Source organism: Carassius carassius, chromosome 8 (genome assembly GCF_963082965.1).
Source record: "Carassius carassius chromosome 8, fCarCar2.1, whole genome shotgun sequence".
Taxonomy (NCBI): Eukaryota; Metazoa; Chordata; class Actinopteri; order Cypriniformes; family Cyprinidae; genus Carassius; species Carassius carassius.
This window is the reverse complement of record NC_081762.1, coordinates 2,181,993-2,206,660: the sequence shown is the minus strand read 5'-3', so window position 1 is coordinate 2,206,660 and position 24,668 is coordinate 2,181,993. Positions and strand designations below refer to the sequence as shown.

At 38.4% G+C, this 24,668-nt stretch overlaps 3 protein-coding genes and 1 non-coding gene across 4 annotated transcripts; all 4 read right to left on the bottom strand.

The window, feature by feature from the left end:
• Window positions 1-1,086: 1,086 nt before the first annotated feature.
• LOC132144960 (trichohyalin-like) lies at window positions 1,087-11,552 on the bottom strand. The gene is made up of 4 exons (XM_059555577.1): window positions 11,127-11,552; window positions 6,900-10,454; window positions 2,058-2,262; window positions 1,087-1,228 (listed from the first exon to the last, which is right to left on the bottom strand). Exons 2-4 carry the CDS (start codon window positions 10,365-10,367, stop codon window positions 1,200-1,202), a joined length of 3,702 nt encoding a protein of 1,233 aa, XP_059411560.1. The 5' UTR covers window positions 10,368-10,454; window positions 11,127-11,552; the 3' UTR covers window positions 1,087-1,199.
• A 1,410-nt stretch (window positions 11,553-12,962) lies between these two features.
• nrm (nurim) lies at window positions 12,963-20,801 on the bottom strand. The gene is made up of 5 exons (XM_059555165.1): window positions 20,587-20,801; window positions 19,871-20,064; window positions 14,136-14,312; window positions 13,288-13,747; window positions 12,963-13,255 (listed from the first exon to the last, which is right to left on the bottom strand). The coding sequence occupies exons 1-4, from the start codon at window positions 20,735-20,737 to the stop codon at window positions 13,442-13,444; spliced, it is 828 nt and encodes a 275-aa protein (XP_059411148.1). The 5' UTR covers window positions 20,738-20,801; the 3' UTR covers window positions 12,963-13,255; window positions 13,288-13,441.
• trnak-cuu (transfer RNA lysine (anticodon CUU)) lies at window positions 20,102-20,174 on the bottom strand. Its single transcript has one exon. It is a non-coding gene; the product is annotated as a tRNA-Lys (tRNA).
• A 1,530-nt stretch (window positions 20,802-22,331) lies between the features above and the next one.
• On the bottom strand, window positions 22,332-24,091 carry LOC132144599 (uncharacterized). The gene is made up of 3 exons (XM_059555163.1): window positions 23,584-24,091; window positions 23,130-23,381; window positions 22,332-23,021 (listed from the first exon to the last, which is right to left on the bottom strand). Exons 1-3 carry the CDS (start codon window positions 23,954-23,956, stop codon window positions 23,005-23,007), a joined length of 642 nt encoding a protein of 213 aa, XP_059411146.1. The 5' UTR covers window positions 23,957-24,091; the 3' UTR covers window positions 22,332-23,004.
• Window positions 24,092-24,668: the final 577 nt, after the last annotated feature.

Sequence of the window (24,668 nt, the reverse complement as noted above, 5' to 3'; positions counted from 1 at the left end):
ATTATAGATATAGGAATCGTCAACCATAGATGAGATTTTAAGTTGTACAGCTGTTGAAATAAGTCGATGCTAGGACATACACTTACATATTAAGTGTGACCTATACATTAGAGAAGTATTACAGTATTTACAAATACTCAAAAATATCACATGAAAGCTTATTTTGGTTTAAAGTACCAATGGTGTGAACAGAAACAATCTCTAATTAAATATGACAAAGGCATTAGACTGGATTACATTGATTTATTAGTGTAACTGTCCACAGAGACTGTGCAGATGGAAAGCTCATTAATATTTCAGATGATCTGATGTGAAGAAACACTCATTGTTTCTATGAATAACCAGCAGGTGGCGCTGCAATAGAGTCAGTGTGTACTAGGATGGATAAAATACAGTCACTCAAACACACATCAACTACACACACTGTATTTGTATGCAATGTTTTATTAACATGTTGAAGGTGCTTCTTTATTTTGTTGTGAAGTTAAAATAGACAAAATGGTATTCAAGTACAAACCATATACAAAAGACGTTGTTTTTTATTTGATCACATTGCAAAAAACCCAAGTGTGTCCCGCTGCAATACACACAATGCTCTCTTGCTCACTCATACTCTATATGCAATGTCAAAATCCTATTTTACAATCACATGATGAAAACCTATCCTATCACTCCACTGTTCCATAAAAATATTACATCTAAGCTTTATTAATAATAATCATACATCACAAAAGAGAGTGAACTCTAAACATGTGACACTCAGATAAAGGGTTTAATTTTCATTCATGAATAAAAATAAATCCCCTTAAATGTTATAAATGATATCATTGAAGTCTTTTCCAGTTATTTCTTAACATAAGCATTTTAAAATAAAGCATTCAGAACATAAAGATTTTTTTAAAAATCAGAACTTGTGCAAACCATCTTATCAGACCTGAGGACATGTTTCTGTGAATCAGAGCAGCACAGAGTAACATTAAAATGATTATTATTTATTTTATTTTTTTATAATCTCTGAACATGAAACAGAAATGCTTTTAAAATAATTTCATTAAAATAATTTCTAAAAATATTAGCGCTTGGACAAGTAAAACTAAAAAAAAAACACATTTAAAACCATATTTTAGAAAAACTTCATTACTTACACCTGCACATTTAAACATTTAAAGGATTTCAAATTTAAAGGATGCCATGGTTTGTCATTTGGGAAGTCGTTTACAGGATTCATCTGCGGGAAAAGACAGAGAAAAATGTTTTAAATCACAATAAAAATAATTTTCATCAATTTTATGAATTATTTTTATTTTTTATTTTTACTAGGCCTAATGTTTTTTAACTGGAGCAGGACTGTGCCAGATTCAGTTTTTTTATTTTTAAGGAAGTTCACCCAAAATTAGCTGAAAATTGCACTCGGGCAAGTGTTATTATGGATCATGAACTCATATTTTTATCAGCTGTTTGGACTCTCATTCACTCCAGAGCATCCACTGATGAGACACTGATGCAATGATTCAATAATACATTTCTCCAAATCTGATGAAGAAACAATCTCATCTACATCTTGGATGACCTGAGTGTGAGTAGACTTTCAACTAATGTTCATTTTTGGGTGAACTATCACTTTAAGAGAAGTGCAAGCAAAAACAGAATGATAAAGTCAAAATGTGAGCTTTATGTTTATTTATTAAAGCACAGCTGCATAGACAAACATGTGTTCTCCAAGCTCTCTAATACTACAGATTACAAACACACACACACACACACACACACACAACAGCAGAATTTAAGATGCATTTCAAAAACACATGATTGTTATTTCTTCATCGAGGAGAATAAACCTCATTTAACTAGTGCACTTCCAGTGTCAGTGTAGCTTATGCTTCACTTCCTGTTTGACTTCATCAGAAATGAAAGTTATTAGCAGAATTCTAAATCTGTCACTTCATTAATTAGTCACGGTATTGCCAAAGAGTTTCTTTTAATAAACGAATAGAAGGTTTGTTAATGTCATTGTTGGTTTTACTTATATGTTGATGATGTAGTTTAAAGCCACTGACCCACTTTTAGGAGCCGAGCCCTTCCTGCGCTCTCATTCACACCGCTGCGAGAGACAAGCGCTGCGCTCTCCTCGTCCTCATCTTCCTCCGGTCCCTCGGCCTCCTGCTCGTCGTGAGGAGAGGAAGGGAGTGATGCTAGCGCACAGTCTTCTGAAGGATACTCACACACTCTCTCCAGCTCAGCCTCGTCGAAACACACCTTCACCTAAACCAGAGCGGTCAGGAAAGACACATTACTGCACAGTCTGGGAAATCCAAGTGCTCATGCTAAAAAAAGAGTTAGAAAAGACTAAAACGTTTATTTTGCCGAACATCAGCTTTCGTTTTCCACAGAAGAAAGTCTTTTAGGTTTGGAACAGCATGAAGGTTTGGCTGAACTAATGTGTAAATGCATACACTGATAAAAAATTTTTTTTTTTACAAAGTTGCAAATTTTAAACAAAAATGATTGTAGTATGTTTGAAAAGAAAACACAATTTCAGCTTTTCTACGGAAAACAATTTCACTTTTAATTCAAAGTAAACCATGCACCATTTTTTTCAGCATATAATAAGCAGTGTTGGGTAAATTATAAAAAAAAAAAAAAATTATTACAAGCTACTTAATTCATGTTCAAAAGTGTAGTTAGATACTAATTACTCTCTCTCTCTCTCTCTCTCTCTCTCTCTATGAAACTTCAACCAGTTGAACAATACAAGTAAAGACATGAAACTGCTCTTTTAATAATAGAAAATTGTCTAAATTATTCTTGAACTGATTTAAGTATTTAAAGGGAGAAGGTTACATTCAAACATTTATTTTAACATTAGATGTTACCCACTATTGTTGTTCTAGTATACACAGCTTTGCAATTACAATGCATTTACATCAGAAGTAGCTGTAATTAAATTACAGGGAAATTAAAAGTAATCCCTTACTTTTTCAAGGGCAAAGTAATTAAATTACAGTAATAATTATAAAGCAATGCATTCCACCCAAAACTGGCAATAAGACATCATTTCAAAGATGTTTTTGTCTGGCATAGAGTTTCTTCAAATGTGTAAATGTTAGAGCAGGACAGACATCGTGTTAAAAGGTTAAACCACAGTTGAAACCTTTTCCCTAAACGTATCTTAAATCAAAGCAGAAAATCTTAAATTCAAAAGGTCATGACATTAAATGTTGCATGTATTGCAGAAAAAAAATATGTATTATCTTGTTTTTCAGTACAACTATTGAAACTTCCTCAAGACAAGGTACATTTACTTTACAAATGCACAATGAAGATTTGATATCTTCTGAGAAACTAGTCAAAATTAAGAGAGATTATGCTTAAAACAAGAACAAATATCTGCCAACGAGGTCAGGAAAATACACCTGTTTTCTCCTTGAAAAGGTCATTTTTCCGACCTCATTGGTAGATATGTGTTGTTGTTTTAATTAAACTCACTTAATTTTGACTAGTTTCTTTGTGCCCCTTCCATTTTCTTTAATTGGTCTTTAGAAGTCAGGGATTTACAGTACATAAATGTTGTTAGGGATTTATCAGTTTATAGCTGTTTAACAACTGTTTATATCCAAAGCAATTTATACTGCAAAGGTGACATTTAACACTTTTTACAGCTGGTCAGAAGCGCTTAAATGCATTTGCACAAAAATTATAAATATATTTATTTTATTAACTCTTAACTTGGTTGTATATCCAATAATCAATACACAATATACTTGAAATCACCTGCCATTAACTTTTTGAAGGTTTTGTATATTATTCAAACAAGGCATCCAAATGATCAACAAGATCAAAAAAAAGATTTGCTGTTAAACCTGTTGCACACAATCTACTACATGTCTTTCACGGTAGAATAAAACAATTAAACACTTGCATTTGAAAACATTCGATTTTTTGACTTATTTCATATGTCAGGCTTTTTTAGGGTTAATGCTGATAGCTCATAGCAGTGAACCCTCAAGCATGCAGTATAATAAAACAGAAATAATACAGAGAGAAAAGCAGCACTATAATGGCTTAAGGTTCAAAAGAGCAAAGTGTAGCGTCACCCCCTCCAACAGATTAAGAGCTGGTGAAGAGACTGACGTCAATCGCTCTGCAGGGGGCACGCGGTAATACTGCCACACTACATACTATTTCTGTTGTACGAAGTGTGGAAACAGTACAAGACACAGGTGATCTTTTAGATGCAACAGAACGTTTAGCACACAGCCAGAGAAGTGTGTAAAATACTGATCCTCAAAGTCCATCTAAACAACAGGCCAAGTCATAAAACTGTCTCCAAAGACAGTCAACAAGCGTGAACTGTAAGGCGAATGAATGTTAGATGTGGTCAGAGTGTAAACCGGTGGTAATGACTCTTGGAGCCAACACACTTTCACACAGTCGCTGTTAAATGTAACGCATGTACACGTGATACTGTCCATCATAAAGCATATAACTGCATATAACCCTAGGGTGCTCTTGTTTTTATGCATTATCTTCTGTATGTGCTACAGGAAGTGACACAGCTCTGAGGAGGAAGTAGCCAGAGTTGTCAAAAGACTACTTTATAGATCCCCAAATGTTGCAGCTATATTAAACACATATAGCTTTAAAAAAATAAAGAATACATATATTAGGCTCATCACCTTCATCCATGTCTACAGTTTAGCTTTTCATGCTATGCTCTGCTTTTAATATCTTCTTTTTGTCACTTTAATTGGAAATATATATATATATATATAATATTTACACTACTATCAAAACATTTGGAATAATTAGTTTTTTAAGGTTTCCTAAAGAAACTTTATTTTTTACTCTTTAATCTAAAATATTTACTTGCAGTATACCTGATATTTTACATAAATATTTAATTATTTACCAAATTATTCACAGTTCTGTGATACTGGTTAGTCAGTTGTGAGGTAACACATATTTAGTACGTGATTTAAAATTCTATATATATATAGAATTTTATATAGTGATTTATATAGTGATATATATATAGTGATTTAAAATTCTATATATATATATATGATTTAATAATTTAAATTCCATGATTTTTTTTTACTTTTTTTTTTAATAAAACTATTAACATTTCAGCAACTTTATGTATTTCCCCTACAAATCCCAGTTTAAGGAAGAAACACTTTGCCAGATAATATACTGTAGTTCATTGTCATAAATAGCCTACATTTATGCTAATGTTGTGAGTTAACGTATTCTATTTTCTTACATGCAGTTATAGCTGCAGGTTTATCTGTATTCTGCAAATTCACTTAACACAACTATTTCATTTATAAAACTGAATGCTTTCTCCACTATCATAGAAGCTTGTGATCTTCTGTCTCAAGAGTCCGATTTCATTGTCATCTTCCCTTCATGTACATTTGACTCCAGTTCCTGGTAGAAGTTAGTGTATGTGGTTACACTGATCGGCACAATGCAAACATACTGCTCTATTAACTCCCTGTGAAAACCCAGCTAAATTAAAAGGTCATCCTTCTGTTCCTAGTAGAATGCTGCCAAATTCTCTCGTTCCCTCTTTCTGCTCTGCTGAGTTCTTTTGTGCCTGCTGTGTCCCACTTACTACAATGAGCTGTGTTTGATGAGAACAAGCAGTGCCATTAAACCTCATATCGGAAGACAGGAGCAGGACCGTATATCTCTCTGAGTAGTGGCTGATGGGTGAGATGCAGAGGTTTCCAGAAGTGAAAGTTTCCAGCTTTATGTGTTAGTATTTATTTTCAGCTGTAGGGAGGAACTTCAAAGATATTGAGAGGAAGCCAAGCATTCAGTAGTATATCATGTGTATCAGCCTCACTGACATATCCTGCAGTCAGATGCCATTATAAATGACTTGTGGTCACAGCAGTCTTCTCTATGTACTGTAATTCCCCCTATAGTGTAACCTAAGAATAAAAATAAGACATGACTGGAAGTAATGATGATGTGCAGTTCAGTAAGTCAGATGCCCATTAAGCAAACCCTGTGGTTAACTCAGTGCAGGATTTGTGAAACTGATAGTTCAAGAGTTTGTCTTTTGTAACAATCAGACTACATTGGTCAAGGTTAGGTTTGTTTTGCATGAAAACAGCATAAACAGTGCAACACAACAGCATGTTTCTTCATGCTTGTAGAGATGTTGAGTATAGTGTTCTGTAAACATCCTAACATTGTTATTCTTATTCTTCTTTAGACTTAAAGCTACATAATGCTTTGCCTTGGGTCATTCTTGACTAACGAACATCGAGGTCAGGCAGGACAGTGTCAGGGTGAAAGGTAATGAAGAAGACATGACTGCAATAGATTAACCCCAATCTATTCATAGACTTGCATTCTACTTTGAAGTCAGGCATTTAGTGTAATGGTCTTTTTTGGTTAATTGATTTTTAAAGGTAGGAGTAATCATATTTTTATGACTTGGTTTGGTTGTTAATTACTCCTGAACAATGCACAATGTATATGGTGTTTCCTAAAGTAAATTTCCAATATTTCATGCAGTGTTTAGATGTTAACTCACACAGGCACTATCTTCACCTGTGGACTGTTATGGCGTGAGAGATAAGCCTAATCCAGGCTTAACGCTGAGCAATTGCTTTGGCCACAATCAAAGACGACAGAGATATTCTGGCCTGACTATTGAGAGATCACGCTTTGATTCGCTCTTAGGAATATACTCAAGTGCAATTGTCTCTTCTCTGAAATAATAATAAAAAAAATCACTAAACCATAACCACACATCTAAAACATTGCAAAATTATATTATAGCATATAATACCCATGATATATTATTGCATACCCATTATAGCATGCTCCGTTTGTATTGGCCTAATACTATGTGCACAGCAAAAATACAAAAACCCACTCACAGCTTTCGGTGTCCCTTTGCTTTTCACCAAGCATGACCGTTCAAGGTTCTGGTAGCCTCCAATCACCTCAATCTCTTCTGCTTTAGGATACCGTTTCTTGCCTGGCTCTTTGATGCTGTTGGGAGGAGGGGTGGTTATATGGCCCTGGGGGGCTGCTTTGGGCACTGCAGGGGTCACTGTTGAGACGCCACCAGACGAGGCAGCCCCTGCAGGTCTTCTAGGGGTGATTGTGATGGTCGTTCCTCTCTTACCTGGTCCACCTGAGGCACTCCTAATGGAGAAGAGAGGTGGAGATGGAGATGAAGAGGGGGATGCGGTGCAGGGAGAGGATGACGATGGAGAGTTTTGTTCTGGAGGTTTCTGAGAGTTTTCTGCTGATTCGGTGTTCCGGGCATTGATTGTGAATGACCTGACCTGCTGGGGTTTAAGGGGTTGACTTTGGACTTTCTGTTGGGCTTGTGGAAATCTAGGATTTGTAGGTGTTTGGGATTTCTGCGTCTCTCTTAGTATGCCTGGTTTCTTCTGGCCTTCAGCTACCCTAATTTCTGGTTCTACAAGCGGACAGTTCTCCATGGTTGGCTGTGCCTTTTTGTCATTGTGGAAACCACATCCTGCTTCCTGTTGTCTCAGCTGTAATCGTTCCACCTGCCGCTGTACCATCTGAGCACCTGTCGACTCCATCATCTCGTTTTTGTGACTATCCCTTCCATGATTCCACAGCTTAGCAGTTTCTGGCAAGATGTCTGCTGACGGTGATTGTCTGATGGGGTTGTATATACCCTGAGCTCCGCTGTGTGAGGGCATATCAGCTTTCCTTTCACTGATAAAGACAGTCCTGGACCCCACAGTCTTGAGGTTATAGATCCGGCTCATGGCGTCCAATGAGTCTGAAAGAGTTGGGGAGGGAGAAAGAGAGGGAGGAAGGTACTCTTCCTCTAACGACTCTTCCTCTCTTTCCTCTTCTCTTTTGTTAAACTCCTGTGTTTTCCAAGCGATGCACGTCCCTCGCACCTCTACATTCCTCTCTGCTTCCCTCGGGCAGATATTGCTCTCTGATACATCTCTTGAGAGCTCCCCAACTTCTCTTTCTGTCGAAGCTGACTGCAAGAGTGACAGAGAAACAGGAACAGGAAGCTGAGGGCTTGCCTTTGTCATGTTAACGTCCTGTGTGACGTCAAACAGTCTGAGAGTCTGTAATGTGGTTTCTTCCTGTTCTCTCGCAGCTCCCACTGCTTCTCTGCTGCTCTCTTCTTTGCCATCATCTCGGTTTTCCTTCTCTTGCTGGCGAATTCTCTCTCTCAGAGACTCCACTCGGGTCAGAGGTCGCCCAGCCTTCCAGCTCCCTCTCCTCTCCAATTGTCCTCCATCTTGTTTATCCCCAGTAGGGTGACTTGCCCTCCTTCTTTCTGCTGATATATCGACTCCATAAAATACAGTCCTGGGAATGGTAACTCTCTCTTGTGTGCAGAGTTTTCTTTGGTCCAGTGTAACAGTTTGTTGTCCGAGTTCTGAGGTAAAATGTGTTCCCTCAGTTACTGCCCTCTTGAGTTCTCTGTCTAATTGGACTTTTACTATTTCACAGACTAGATCTTCTGTGTGTTGGGTAAGGACCGTTTGTTCAGCATAGGCTGTAGTTGGGCAACTAGAGTCCGCAGAGGGAGTGTCGACACATTGGTGCTGAATTTCTGCAGGGAAATCTATAATCCTGTCATCCAAGATTGGGATATATATGCCATGGGGTTGTTTTGAAACGGCAACGGTTATTTCATCCATATTACATCTCTCTTCAGATTCTGTTGTGGCTTTGGTTTGGAATTCTATGGGTCTCTGTCTTACTGTTGTCTCTCTCTCCACTTGGCTCTTATCTCTGTGTATCGCTTTATCTATAATTATCGCTCTGTCATTCTCCTCTCTCACTTTCTTAATCTTAAGTTCTGAGGTGCTTTCTCTCCCATCATGTTTGATAGGAACTTGTCGTGCGAAGACAATTTCCTCAGGGATTTTGATGGAGGCCAAAGTGAAGCCTTCTCCATCTACACTAGACGTCCATTCCTCTGTCTCTCCATGAACAGAGTCATTCCTCTTATTTTCAACCCTTCTTTCTTTTTGTCTCTTTTCATGAATAGCTTCATCAGGTTTGGGTCGTCCCCATCGCCTGGTGACCTTTGGTTCACATCCTGATTGATCGGTGACCCTGGTTTTGACCCTGCGTTCAGAGTACGACCTCTCCACCTTCTTAAAATCTGTCTTTTCCTCACAATCTCGAGTCTCCTGTTTGCAAACCACACGGTCAGAAAAGCTAAAGGAGCGTTTGGGAAGACCCCTGAATGTTGGACTTGTGTCCATTTCTTCAGTACTCTTGTCCTCCTGCACAAACGGGTCTCCTGTGCTGTATCTGGCCTGGTTTTTGCCTGGCTGGTTGAAGCACTCAATGCTCTTGGAGCGCGTTGGAGGTTTTGGGTGTTCACCGAACTTACTAAGCAGCTGACTGACCCGACCACTACACTCTAGAGTCCTGTGGTTCAGGACTCTCTCTGCTTTTTGCATGACTGTCCTCGACGTCATTCGCATAGAGGACCATATCCCCTCTTTCTCTAAATGCTCGCTCCCTCTCTCTGGGATCCCTACCATGTCTGTTTCCCTTCTCCCGTCCGTCATGGGAGGTTTGATGATTAATACTTCAGAGGCCCTGATTTCCGTCACGCTTCCTCCGCCAGCTAGAAACTCCCTCAAATCCATCCTCATCCTTTTCTGTTCCTCCTCGGCCTCGTTTTCCCTCTTATCCAGTTTTTGCTTACCATTTTTGTCTTTCTCAATAATGATAATATTGTTTGCCTGGATCGTGCGAAGACCTACGACTGAAGAAAACAAGGATGCACTACTGTCTGCCTCCCTGTTTTTTCCCTCAGTGCTTCTGTCTCGCTCTCTTCCCTCACTTTTATGTCCCATCTTCTCGACCCACATTTCTACGTCACGTCCTCTCCAAATCTCATTCTCCGTTTCCTCATTTCTTTCTCTCCTTCTATTATTGGAAGACTTTTTATATTCATTTTCTCCATCTTTAATCACCACCTTCCCTCTGTTATCTCTCCTAAAGCTGTTCTCAGAACGAATGAAGGGGTTCTGTTGGATGGGGCTGATGGTTTCTTTGGATATCTGTTTTTGCAATTTAAACCCGGTTTGATCATTCTGGAGGTGAAGTGTGAATTTACGCTCCACCTGCTCTGTGACGATGTCCTCAGTAAAACCCAATATATCTGGAGTGTGCTGTCCTCCATCTCTCTCTTTCTCCCTCTCTCTTTCCTCATCCTGCTTTGCCCTCCTTCTCTGGATGATCCCTCGCTTCCAAACTGGCATGCTGGCCAGCCGCTCCTCTTCTTCCCTCTCTTGTCTCTCTCTTTCCTCCTCCTCTCTTCGCTTTCGCTCCAGTAACAGCTGCTTCCATTCCGGTAAAGCAGAGAGAGACATAACCACAGAGTACTCAATGAAATGGTGCTATTTTACTAATCTGAAATTTTGCAGAAATGCAGTTTTATCCAATGACATCCAGGAATCCTATCAAAACAAAATGATGTATACATTAGCTGTTGTATTTTTTTATGTGGTAAATCTGCAGTTAACAGTGCAACACTGCTGTCAGAATAAACACTGATGCTCTTACAGGTATATTTAAAATGGATATGTACACTTTGTCAGATAAGCTGTCCTATATCAGCAATATCCAGCGAAATGCAAGTCTCCCTGAAGTAAAGATGGGTAAACATGTTTTAATTCAAGCATCAAGATATTAGGTTTAAAATATATCTTAATGGAAAAGAGAATGTATATTTACGGTACACTGACTGATCACTTTTTTGTGTGTGTGCAACATTTAGCTTTTTATTTCAGGCCACTGGGTTTTCAAATGAATTTTAAAAGCACACATTTACATGCAATTTCTTGTATTGCATTACATGCAATGCTTGAGCCTGGCCTCATGCAAATTCGTACCAATGGCACTTTTTTACATTACATTTATATGCAGAAATTGACTTTGGCGTGCATAGGATAGGTACGTGTTATAATTGCGTATATTTGCGCATGTTTTGCGTGCATATGAATTCTTGAATGGTGATTTGTTGAATAAAAAGATAAAAAAAAAGATGTTCAAAATAGCCTATTCTATATTTTGACATTGATCTGCTTGAAACACAAGAACCAATCTATAAAATAAGTGTTTTTACTAACCTTATCGCTTCAGATTGTGTAGGATGACTGAATTCCTGATTCAATGGAATAAAGTTTTCCTCGTTTCCACGCGCTCGACGTTCATCTTTCCATTAGTTTAACTACAAAAAGATGCATCACCAGTCCAGATAATCCCTTCAATCCTCGCAAAAGCGAAGCAGTAATCTTCTTTCTAACACGTACCGAGTAAGAAACCTCCAGTTAATTCATATTTCTGTGATTCCTTGAATTTAAGACTATATCGGTCTCGTGAACCGGAGCTGCAGTGTAGTAAATATTACCGGCTTTAGAGGCGCAGGACTGTAATCCCATGATTACATTAAACTCCAGCAGGAGAATCACAGGCACACACACACACACACACACACACACAAAGGCCTAAGAAAAGACGTTTAACTAAAAGCGCCGTCTGCTACCCTCCATCTCCCCCTCGTCGGAGTCCCGGAGCCGTTAACGGGAGAGTGACGCGAGGTGACGGATGCACGGGAATTAAACGTCAGCTCTTAGATAACGTAACCGCTGTTGCAGTCCAAACATGCATGCATTAATTGGTGTCTTTATTAGATATTATATAAATACCACACACAAACGTTGAAACAATACACAAGAAATGCAATGCAAAATACACTCTCCTTTCACTGTATGCATAAAAGTTGACATAAATTAATCTCATAATAGACCTATTTTGTTGTCTATCCAATTCCTGAAATATTTTAAATTCCTAATTATAATAAACAACAAAAATACACAATTTCTTTTGCATTTTATTTATTCCGCATTATTTAGCAAATATGATAACCTTATAAAACGCACATTATAGTATAGAAAAAAGCCATTTAATCAAGTCAATAAACAAAGTTTAATAATGGTTTTTAGCTCTAACAACAGTGCATTTTTCATACTTCTACAAAAGTAATTTCAAGTTTATTGACCATATAAAAATACATTCTGTACCAAATTCTGAGGTCATTATGTAAACACGCTTCAAGCATTGAACATTTCCATAAAATAACAGGCATGTTTTGCAGTAGTATGACACTTAATCATGAAAAACACAGGAGCTCAGTACATAATGCAGCATTGACCCCATCACCTCTTAGTTGTGCGATGCTAAAGTATTTGCAAAAATAAATGTATTATATAAAAACATGCATTAAGATGCAAAACTCTGGTTGCACAAAAGTCGTTATAAAAGCAGAAACAAAAGACCAAAATAAGTTCATCCAATCTGTCATTGTTTCCCCCCTCAATATTCATTTGTAAATGCAAATTTGTTGAAAGTTATAGTAAACACTGTAGATTGAAAAAAATGAACATAAAGGATGAAGACTTTAAATACTGGCAGATTTTGGAGTGACATACTGTCATATTGCTCAAAAATACACAATAAACTTATTAATTTCCGAGATAAGTGGCCAACACTTGCACTTGATTTGAAGCTTTTGTGAATACCAAAGTCTCATTTCAGATGAACCAGTGTCTATATGGTTTTTACCTGATCTCAGGTCAATATTATAAATGTTTTATTATATAGAGAGATATTTGATGTGTTAACATTTAGCATTTAGACTGTAGTTTGCAACTGGTTTATAAAAGGAGTTTATGTATATTTGGTCGTAGTTAGCGTTTACACAAGTTGTTTTGAGCGCTCTGGGGGACAAAAACTTAATCATTTTGCAAAGCAATTGGTTCAAATGATTCAAAAAGGTTTGTTTTACCATAAAAAATGCATAGTAATGGTAACAAATGCAATATGCTTCATTTATTGTCACATTTTGCATTTTGAAGTTGATGCATGCAAATAATGTTCCAAGTACTTTAAAATATATATATATATTGGCCAGATTATAGTGTATATTATTCAGTATTCTAGTATTTCATTCCAAACATAGCTTTAATTGTAATGCTGCCTTCAAGTCACATCAGTATCACCATATTTATGCCACCCAAAGTCAGAAAGTGGCAGGACAATTAAAGCATCAATGTGCAAGATATTTTATTTATTCTAATTAGTTTTAACTGTTAACAGCACAATTTAGTTTGTGTGCATTTGTTTACTGTTGAAGAACTACAATATAGTTGCTTTTGAGACAAGAGGCTTGTGCAACAAAACTACATTTCCCATCATCCTCTGTTTCAGCACAAGAATGATAAAATGCACAGTAAAGCCTCAGTTACTCACTACATCTGCATCACTTGCTGTTCGTTCGGTTGCACTAGTGATAAATCTTTTTGAGTGAACAGAAATATTAAAGTGATTTTCTAAGTAACAACGTGAAGGCAGCATAACACTATTATTTGACCATGACTGTCCTTCAGTCGGTCTTATTGGTGCTGGTGCTCTGATCGCTGCCCTCCAGTGGTGCGGAGAAGAGCTGCAGTTTGCTGCGGAGCTGGCGGCGCAGGTAGCTGCAGTCCTGGGTGTCCAGCGAGTGAGCGAGGATCAGGTAAACGGACAGGTACACGGCCAGCAGAAGCCGGTCAAGCGGGAACGTGGGGAGGAGCCAGAGCACTGTGAGCAGCTCCACGCAGACGGGATGCCTGAGGTGAGCGTAGAGCCGCTGCGCTCGTTCAGACTTCAGCAGGAGAGGGTCACCCAGACCCAGACACTCGTAATACACCTGACAAACACACAGGACAGATGAGCGCTAAGTGCAATATGACATATAAAGTGTGAAATATGCAATTTGGTGCATATGCACGCTCCTCAAAAGATCCTGAGGATCAGATTTGAGACTGTAAAGCTGAGCTGCTTCAGTCCAGTAAGAGTTCATCTGGAAATATTACGTTATTCTGACCTTTACTAGATCACAATCAGGAAAGATTTGACACAAGAAGCAGCAGCTGAGGCTGTATGTTTGTACAGTTACACTAAAATGGCTTTCACTGGATTAAAATGACAGAAGGCATGTATGTAGTAGATGGTATGCAACAGGTTTAACTTTAGAAATGTGCATATCAAAATATAGCTTTTGTTGCTCTGAACGCTTATTGTAGATGCAGATGTACCTGTTTGATGCCCAGTAGCTCGGGATAATCGAAGATGAGCAGGATACTGCAGATGATGGCCCAGCACAGGAAGTGTAAGATGAAACAGATGAGTGGGAACCAGATATCCCAGGGTGCAGTGCGCACTGACCACAGGCAGGGGGCGCTGGTGACCGGCTGCCAGTACTGCATCAACATCTACACAGAACACATTTGAACTATTAGTGTCACATTTCACTGCTACATTTGTGTTATTAAATGAACTGCCTAGTTATTTATTTACAAATGGTTTACAGGTTGTTTTTTAGGAAAGGGGTTTTCAAGAGAGTGCTAGGAAGATATGTGGAGAAGTTTAGAGAAAAACAATAAATAAAATAAAAAAGTTAAAGTTTTGAAATAATTTATAACTATAGACATTATAAATATATAACTTTAAATCCCAAGAAAAAAAGCAAAATAGCTAAATTTATAACGCCTCACACTAATGTCAGAAACGTTTATTGTTGCATGCAGTCACACACTAGTTTTTAAGAAAATCAGGCAGTTAGCATCAGTGGCGGATGCAGAACGTGACAGATGGGTGGGCCTAGATTAAGTCGAGGTGGGCCTGAATTTATGGGTGTTCCGAAATCAAGGCTGGGTTTCCCGATAACGGTTGTTTCTTAGCGCGAAGACTCTAAAGGGGGCCACACACCGGACGCGCAGCTCAGCGCCGCGCCGCGCCACGTCTAGGACAACGCTCACCTGAAAATCCGATAACATCAGCAATTTTCTGATTTCTGTAAATAAATATAAACTAAATGTATATTGCAGCACATGGTAAAGTCCGTATATACATTAACTACGATTTGAGACACATAAATGTAAACACGGTCCTGAGCCGTTGCTGGGCATTATATTATATATTTATTTACAGAAATCAGAAAATTGCTGATGTTATCGGATTTTCAGGTGAGCGTTGTCCTAGACGTGGCGCGGCGCGGCGCTGAGCTGCGCGTCCGGTGTGTGGCCCTCTTTAGGAAGCTGATATATCTTCTTATGTGCGATGTTACCGGGTGCTGTCCGTGGCGATGGTGCTGAATTGGTTGATATCGATGGCTCGAGAATCAATTATTCTCTCGTGCAGGGGCTTTTTATGTAAGAAAGCGGTGTTCTTTATAAAAGAAGCGCTTCAGAAATAGTTGAAATTTCATTTATTAGGACTCATGGGATATTATAAAAAATAATCCAAACTATAATAGCCTAGCCTACATATTTTTAAATTGTATCATATATTGCTGCCATAATAACCCATAATAACCCAATAAACCCAATTTGTATGTGCTTTCGTCTCTTTCCCATTTTTGTTCGCTGAGGTGGAGCTGCGATTAAATTTTGTTCTTGTAAATACTTTACAGCATTTCAATAATAATAAAAGTGTACATCTTACGTATGGTGCTCGGCAGTGATCAAAAAGGATTTTAACAGTGTATTTTGAATTTCTTCTTGTAAACTCAGAGATGTGGATTCAGACGGCAATTAAATCACCACACGACCTGTTTGTCAAAAAACAGTAGGTACTAATTTGGACAGGGATTTTTATTGCGGGTTGGGTGAGAAAAGACACTGATATTATGGATTCGGACGGCACTAAAATCACCGACTTACTGCTGTAAATGTTTAAAATACCGTATGAGCCCATGAGAAACAATATTAGCGTCTGAATAGGACTTGACTGACAGTAGCCTATGCTTTCACTGACCTTTAAAAGCGCTTTTTAATTAAATTAAATTAATTAAATGTTAATTAAATTTGTTTTTATTAATTAATTAATAATTCCCTTTTTTTTTTGTTGTGGTGAAGCTGCAATGAAATATTGTCCTTGTAAATACTTTCCAGCATTTCAGTAAAAAAAAAAAAAGTGTAGCCTAAATAAGAAGGTTTCGGGAAACGCTGAAACCTTGAGTCCTCTGACGTTACAAGGTGCTGTAGCCATTAAAGAAAACGTATTTAGGTTAATATATATGTTCAATATTATAATATACGTTTTTATTTATTTAATCTATGGTTATGAAAAGTGAACACTGAACAGCATTATAAGAGGCGCAATATGACATGGTCAGACATGATTATGACGACTTCATAGGTTTGTTTTGTAGAAAGACTTTCTTTAAAGTGAATTTCGTTTTGTATAAATTGTATCTTAATTTTAATCAATTTTTCATCAACCAATTGCAGATATAAAAACAAGCAAATATAACAGACAATAATCATGGAGGCGCCTGCGTGGTCACTTGCATTGCACGTTAACTGGAGCGCATCTCATCCTAACTTAACGAAACTCAGTGTATGACACACAGACATGAGAAATACATCAAATGCACAAAGCTTGAAATGTCTTTAAACGAAATAATTCAAAACGAAAAAAAAAATTAAGGTTATAACATGGTGTTATTCAAAAAACGTTTTCCACTTGTCTAGTTCAGGGTGCTTGCAAGAAAAGTTCTCAAAGTGATTATAGCTGAAAGCTGCTCGGGAATTCTTTTCTCATTAGAATCATACTGTAACGCAATGAAACATTCAAACTGCTTTATAATGGTAAAAAAAAATGTTTATTAGCCTACTTATTTTGTAATTTAAATTTAATCTACTGTCAAAACTGAGCTAAATACATAAGCCTATATAACATAGGCTATGGCTACCGAGCCAGGAACATATAATTCACAAAAAGGCAACATTGTGATAGTGCATAGGGAAGATCAATTAGAGAGCACGTAGCTCTAACAAAATAACAAAAAAACAACCACAACATAACACTCTATTCATTGAACATTTAAAGTAATGACATGTTAACTGAACGAATATTTAGGCCCTGAACAAGAGGCTGAGGTCAACCCCCACTACACGTTTAGCTTTCTAAAAAAGCAACATTATTTGAGCTCAGAGGCTCAAAGTAGCCTACTTAATAGTCTCATCCTGCTATCAAGCCACGGCCTACATGTAAAGAAAACCATGGCCTATACCTTACCCGGCTACACAAGGCGGAGTCGCCTGGGTTTTGAATTAAAGATGCTTATGATCTCGTCATAATCCAGTGTTTCTGTCAGTTCTCTTTCAAAGGATAACAGGGTCAAATTGTTCAAGCGTTCAGTCACCATTGATGCTCTCAAGCGAGTGTTGATCCTGTGAGTAGCGGAGAAAAGTCTTTCAACACTGCAGGACGTCATGGGTAGTGTGATGATGGCCCTTAACAGACGGTTCATTCCGGGGAAAATATCAGCAGCGCAGGCATCCAACAATTCAATTAGTGAGGGCATTTTGTCTTTGTCAGCTTTGCCCTTGATGAATTGGGTAAAAAAGGCAAATTCCGCATCACAGACTGTTATCCCATACAAGCTGCAAGGAGATTTGATCAGTTCTTGTGTGCCAAAAGTGGTGGATCCTGGGATGAGGGCAGCTGAAGCTCGCATTATTCCGTAGGTGTCGTCTTTAAATCGGCTGTTCAATTCAGCCATCTCGTTATCCAGAATACAGTTCCAGAGTGCTCTCAGATCACCATTATTTTTGATAGCGGATGTTTTTCCCAATGTTGTGGTGACAATAGACTGACTAAACTTTGCAGGCAGCTTTCGCTCACGAGACATTATCAGATCCCAGCATGCTATCTCGTATTTATCCATCAACTCCTCTGTCAATCTGAGAACTTTGTCAAAGTCACCATCTGAATCATCTCGAAAAGTGGCAAGGGTGGCTTTCAATGTTTCAATTAAGGAGATGCAGTCTGTCACGCAGATTGCTGGACTTTGCAGCCCCTTTGTGGCAAAATCGCTGCACTGAAACAACTTGCAAAACACAACAAGCATGAAAATGAACTTTTTTTGTTTGCATCTGTTGTAATAGGTTATCTGCATCTAGTTTTGTCTGTCCACTTGTCTCAGAATACTCAGCAAGAGTCTCAAGTAACACGTCTAGCATTTCTAAAACTTTATGAACAGATCCTGATTTAGAGCTCCACCTGGTGTCACATGACCTTTCCAGTTCCTTACATGGGCGTTCTGGATGCATTTCCTTCTGAAGTTCCACAAACCGAGCGTGCCTCTGGGCCCCAGTGAAGAAGTTGTGTATCTGATTGATGACAGTGAAAAAAGTACTGACGTGTCCAGATGATTCCGCAGCAGCACAAAGCACTAAATTCAGTCTGTGGGAATTACAGTGTACATACACAGCTTTGGGAAATGTCTCTTTCAAGATAGATTGAACGCCTCCTCTGTGCCCAGACATGACCGATGCCCCATCAAAACAGAACCCGACACAGAGAGAAGGGTCCAAACCAAGTGGTTCTAGAATTTCAAGGATCCTCTGCGATATTCCTTGAGCAGACAGGTCAGCTGTTTTGACAAAGCCCAGCGCTCGTTCTTTGATTGTCCCACTATGGATAAATCGAACACAGACAGCAACTAGCTCGCGTTTCGAAACATCTTTAAACTCATCTGCAAGTATGGCAAAATATGTGGGCCTAGGCTGTTCTTGCATCTCCGTTTTTATCTTCCTGAGTAGAAGTGAAGCGGCAGCCTCAAGCAGCTCGTCCTGAATGTGGTGGGACATGAGTGTAGCATTTCGTGGCAGTTCAACAAGTTTTTTTTTTATTTCTGGGTCGTACTTCGATATAAACTCGAATAGCTCCAAAAAATTCCCCTTGTTTAACGCTTCCTGAGTTTCCCGGTGCCCTCTCAGGGGTATCTCCATTTTGGCACACTGCATGACAACATCCAGCACAACTTTGACGTGCTGTCGATTACGTTCAATGAACGAAATGGAATCTCCGTGCATCTGATTTAATACAGTACCGCTGCCTTGTTGCGCATGACTTTGTTTGTAGGAGAGTAATTTTACAAGTGCAGAAGCATGTAGCTTGCTAGACTGATGCTTCTCACAGACCTGGCCGATACGTTTCCAATTTTTGAAACCCTCTTTAGTAAAAGTCCCCTCAGTGTGCTGTTCAGGAAAATGCCGACAGGCTTTACAAAAAATCAGGTCTTTCGACTGGCTATATTCAATCCAGTTGAACCTTTCATACCACTTGGCGTTGAAGCTTCGATATTTCCCATCAATTATGGTACTCGGGAATGCCTGTAGATGAGGTTGGGTAGCAGGTTCCCCCAGAGCTGACAGATCCGACGGTGCAATTAAGTGTAGCAGTGATCGTCGATTAGCCATAGGCAGATCTGCTTGCCGGTTAGCATCAGTGGAGGTCGTCGGTTCGGAGTTAATCTCCGCTCCATTCTCAGAGCCAGTGGTTGTTCCATTACGATCCACAGATTGGTCCTCCAAATAATTATTAATCTCAATACGAGGTTTTTTAAAAAAATGAGTGAGAGTAACTTGTTTGGCCATACTAAGAAAAATCAAGATACCGTACACTTCTAGCGAACGTTATAACCGTTGGTTGTTCGCGTCATAGATGGTTCGCGCCAGATTACAATAGAGCGCGCTACGATGTTGCATTGACCAATGAAAACAAGTCACCAACACACTTAAATATTAAATAGTTATCAGGCTTACTTATAATTTTACTGTTTTAACATAACATGTTATAGATGAAATACACCACATAAAGTAGTATCCATATTTAACAATACAGAGTAGTATTTTATTTATTTTTTTATTTCTGATTGGGCGGGCCAGCTGTCAATGTGGGCGGGCCCAGGCCCGTCCAGGCCCGCCCACAGCTCCGCGCCTGGTTAGCATCCAATATATATGTATTAACAGAGGTATACCTGCAGTGCTGCGGCGGTGGTGAAGCAGTACACGGATCTGGATAAAACCCCAAACACATTCTGACAGACCTGCTTCACCGGAGTCCAGGCCAGCAGACTGTGCTGGACACTGAAGAGGACCAGAAGGAAAACATCTACAGCTACCGCCTTCAGCACCAGCACATCCCGCAGAGCCACGGACCAGGGCACAGAGTCTGAGAAACACAGACACCAAACACAATAAAAACTTTCCGCCCAACGTGGGGCTCGAACCCACGACCCTGAGATTAAGAGTCTCATGCTCTACCGACTGAGCTAGCCGGGCTGTACACTTGCGTGCGCTTATCTACAAACTTTCGAGCATATTTATACAGCATATATATATATATATATTTATACAGCATATATATATATATATTTATACAGCATATATATATATATATATATATATATATATATATATATATATATATATATATACAGCTGCAACTTAAATGCATTTGAAATCAACATTAAAAACAAGAAAAGGCTGCTCTAAATCGAAGTTACTGCGAAAGTAAAAACTTTGAACAGCCTTACTACTTATTACAAAGCAAATAGAAGTATATTAAACAAAGTCTATTCCTTAATATATTTATGTGCACATAGGTTCAGAAACCGCATATTAATATTTAGGCATAACCTCTTTATTATTAAACTTTCAAAGTTTGTGTGTAGTTCGAGGCGCGCTCCCTTACCTCGACACAGAGGCGCGGCCCCGCTCAGGTTGTGATAGATGGCACGAAACGACACGAAGCGAACGAAGTCTGCACCGGTCACGAACACGGACACGAAGGTAATTAAAGCAGACACGCAGAGAAAACAGTCGCGAAAAGTCACCGACGCCATGATAATATATATATCTCCAACGGACAAACACGGAACTTCCGGAAGGAGCGCCCGCAGTAACGCGCCAAAACCAGCAGTGGGCGGAAATGGTCATGATTTTCAAATGTGTGCCTGTGCTATAAGAATGAACTAACTAACTAACTAACTAACTAACTAACTAACTAACTAACTAACTAACTATCTATCTATCTATCTATCTATCTATCTATCTATCTATCTATCTATCTATCTGCATGAGTAACATTCTTCTATAATGCCAGTAATAGTCGGTTTATTTTCGCCTCATATTTTGTGGTTTTAGTTGCATGATCTTAATGCAGTCAATCAGGAAATCATGTTCGCTCATTGCACGACACTGAAACCATTTATTCTTGTTCTGAAACTGTGACAACGGATCTGATATCACCGAACACAAACAGTTCTATGTACTACTACAGTACAAGGACATTCTTACTTTGTTTACTCCTCTCGAGAAAGATACATAACTTACACAGGCAATACAAAGTATGTAAAAAATATAGAAAATATAGTAACGAAAGTAAAAATAGAAATAATAATAGCTTAAAAAACGACAGTGATGAAAGAGAAAGAAAAGGAAAAGAGAACCCGTATGCTAATTAGAAAAAAATGCACAAACACGTGATTTCTCAGATTTACGAATGTTTATTCATCATAATTCTCAATAAACACATTTAACATTGAAGACATTTTTATTAAATCAAGTGTTATATGCCATAAAACAGATGACATTTACATTTTCTCTTAAACTTAGCTTATACAGACATAATAATGCTTCTCTAAATGAACATAATAATGTGCAATAAAGCATGTTTGCTGCATAAAACTAACTAATTGAACTTTTGATTCGTTGATCAGAGGTTTTTTTTTGTCCTTCAGTAGACAGAGTTTGCAGAAATAGCATTGTTTTTATTGCTGTCATATTGTAGTTAAGCAGGTGCATGTCTGTAGACTCTGTGCATCCTTTTAAAGAAGTTTGTACACATTTTCTTTAGACATAATGTGGTTTTATGGTTCCATTATTTGTGAATGTTGTTGTTCCATGGCCACAGGGAATTATGCCATAGTACATACAGATTACATGAACATACATTCATATTGTAATTTCTTCATCAAATGTAGCACCATCTCACACAATCCTACTGTAATAGTAGGACAGGGATCCACTTTATCTCTAACCCTAATCAAACACACCTGAACATGCTCATCAATGTCTTCAGGATCATTAGAAATCACAGGTGGGTGAGTTTGATTTGCCCTCCCTCCCTATAGCAGGAATTCTGCTTTATTTAGTTATTTTATTTGTTTATTTAGTTTTTTTTTTTTTGTGGCGAGTCGGATCATTTGGCTCAGGACTGGATCATTCAGTCTGAAAACGTAAGAGCCAGTCCTTGTTTAGTACCACTTCTAGCTTTTATTCACCTTACTTTGCAGCATTACGCAGTTTTGCGCGAATACATGAGACTTTTAGGTAGATAACTAGAAGAATATCAAAATGCAGTAAACTGTACAAACCAGTGTGTTTACACAGTAATTACATTAACATTTATGCATTTAGCAGTAATGCATAGTGCATTCAGAAAATACATTATTATTTATTTATTAGTAATTACAACAATAAATGATAATAATGTAACAAATACCATTTGCAGTATAACTAGCGTATCTGCTGTCCACTGCTATGGATAACTGAAAGCGAATGAAAACGGAGGACTTGACCACTGAAGAAACAGCAGCCGAGCCGGATTTATATTGCAAAAACGGTTAATAATGCAACCAAATTTAGCAATGATTTGACCTGTTATCAAACACCATGTAAATTATTCAGTGTAATTATATTCAGTATAAAAACCTTAAATAATATAAAACATCAAACACATTGACCGAACGTTACAATTATCCATTATGGAATAATAGGTGCTGTCCAGTATAATAAATAGTTATATTACAATGTGCAAAACAGCAGCATCCACAACTTATTGTGTTGTGCCCTGAAACACTGTAACATTGTGCACTGACTGAACGTTGTATGACTTTCAGTCAGATCTGTTGGCTGTGGAGGCGAATCTGCACAGATCCAGAACCACAGACAGGGTTTTTTTGGGGAAAATCTGATATTCTAAAGACCGAAGGAGGAAAGCTGCATGGGAAGAGAGCACAGATATTACTTATGTTACTTTTAAAACATTAGTAAAGCTCTCAATGCCTTGTGTTTCACTTACTCCGTTATCTTGTGTCATCAGTTCTCGTCAGTTCAGTTTTTCAGCTGTAGATGATATTGAAAGATCAGTCACGGTTTAGCATCAGTTTGTTGTTCAGCTCATGATGAATAAACCTCAGCAGTGAAAGTGGATTTAAACAGAGTCTCTCTCACCTCTGACTTTCATCATGATCAAGATGTTTCTATCAGGGTCCAGAACTACGTATGATCCTTCGTCTCTGAATGTAAACTCATTAATGATCAGGTTTCCTTCTCTGATGGTGATCCGTTCGCTCTGAATTCCTTCAGTTCTGCTCCAGATCTTCTTCCAACCCGTGCTTCTTCTGCTCTGACGCTGCACTTCATCAGCGTTTGACACCAGAACATCCAACTTCAGCTCCTCGTCGATTTTCACAGAAACCTCATCTGTAGACATGAATCATTATTACAACCAATCGAAGCAATAAGCAAATATATAGGATTTGAGGGACTAATATAATCATAAAAAAATCAGCGATAGGGAAACCCATATCCCTTCAGGGTCTCTTAGATGCAACATCAACACAGTTACTAAAAGAAAACCATTAATACATAATATTAATGATAATTTGACCAGTTTTGACCGTACCATGGACACAAAGCTGGTATGTCCTGATGTGTGGCTCCAGCTCTGTATGATCATTGTGATGATAGACACTCAAAGTGTATTTCCCGGCGTCCCTGAAGCTCAGATCCTTGATGACGACGTCACAGGCTCCTTTCTGACAGACTCTACAGCTACACTCTTCAGTCTGACAGACGGGGATGCTTTCTGACCCACCGATTAAACTCATATCAGGAATCTCACTGCCATCGTACTGACATGGCAGTGTCACGTTGCCTCCTTTTAGCCCTACTATAGGGGATCCTATAGGGGAGGTTTCTGCAAAAAACAGAGTATAATATGCATTCAGTGCTGAAGAGAACATGTGGTCTTTCTCTCTATTCTCTGTAATCGTCATCAGAAAATGTTCTAGCAGAGGTATTTTAGTCAACTGGATTAAAATATATATACAAATAAATGCACTCGGGAGCCAACGATATTAGTAGTGCCCTGTTTTGACATTACAGATGTTGATGAAAGTAGAATAAAGCTGTAGAAGATGTACAAGTTCACTTCCTGGATGAATAAAGAGTGTGTGATGACAATTTGCTAAAGAATGTCAAACAAAGACTGAGTGACGAAACGGAGAAATAACTCTGACACTGAACACCAAGAATGGTTAGAATATGCAAACAAAAATGGTTGTATACTGACCGCAGTTTCTGTAAAGGCACAGAAGGAGCAAAAAACACAAGCCGTAGATCCTGTGGAGAACACAAGAGGAGCTTTATTTGACAGATTCAGGTTAATGCTTTCATGAGACTCATATCTTTCACTTTATGAATGTTTGACACATGTTGATCCTGCATGATAGTTGTTTCCATCTAAAAGATTGTGTTACGCTGACGTGTTCGTGCTTACAGGAGCTTGTGATCACATTGTGGGTGGATGCATGAGCTGCTGTTTCATTGAGCACTAATCACGTCATTGTGATTGTTTGTTATATTTGCATGCTAAAAGAGTTACGTTTAACGTGAACAAGTGCTGTGCTGGCTAGCCTGGCTGTTGATATTCACTGAAGAGGATAAATGATTAAAAGGAAATGTAAAATAATGAATTAATAATAAGAA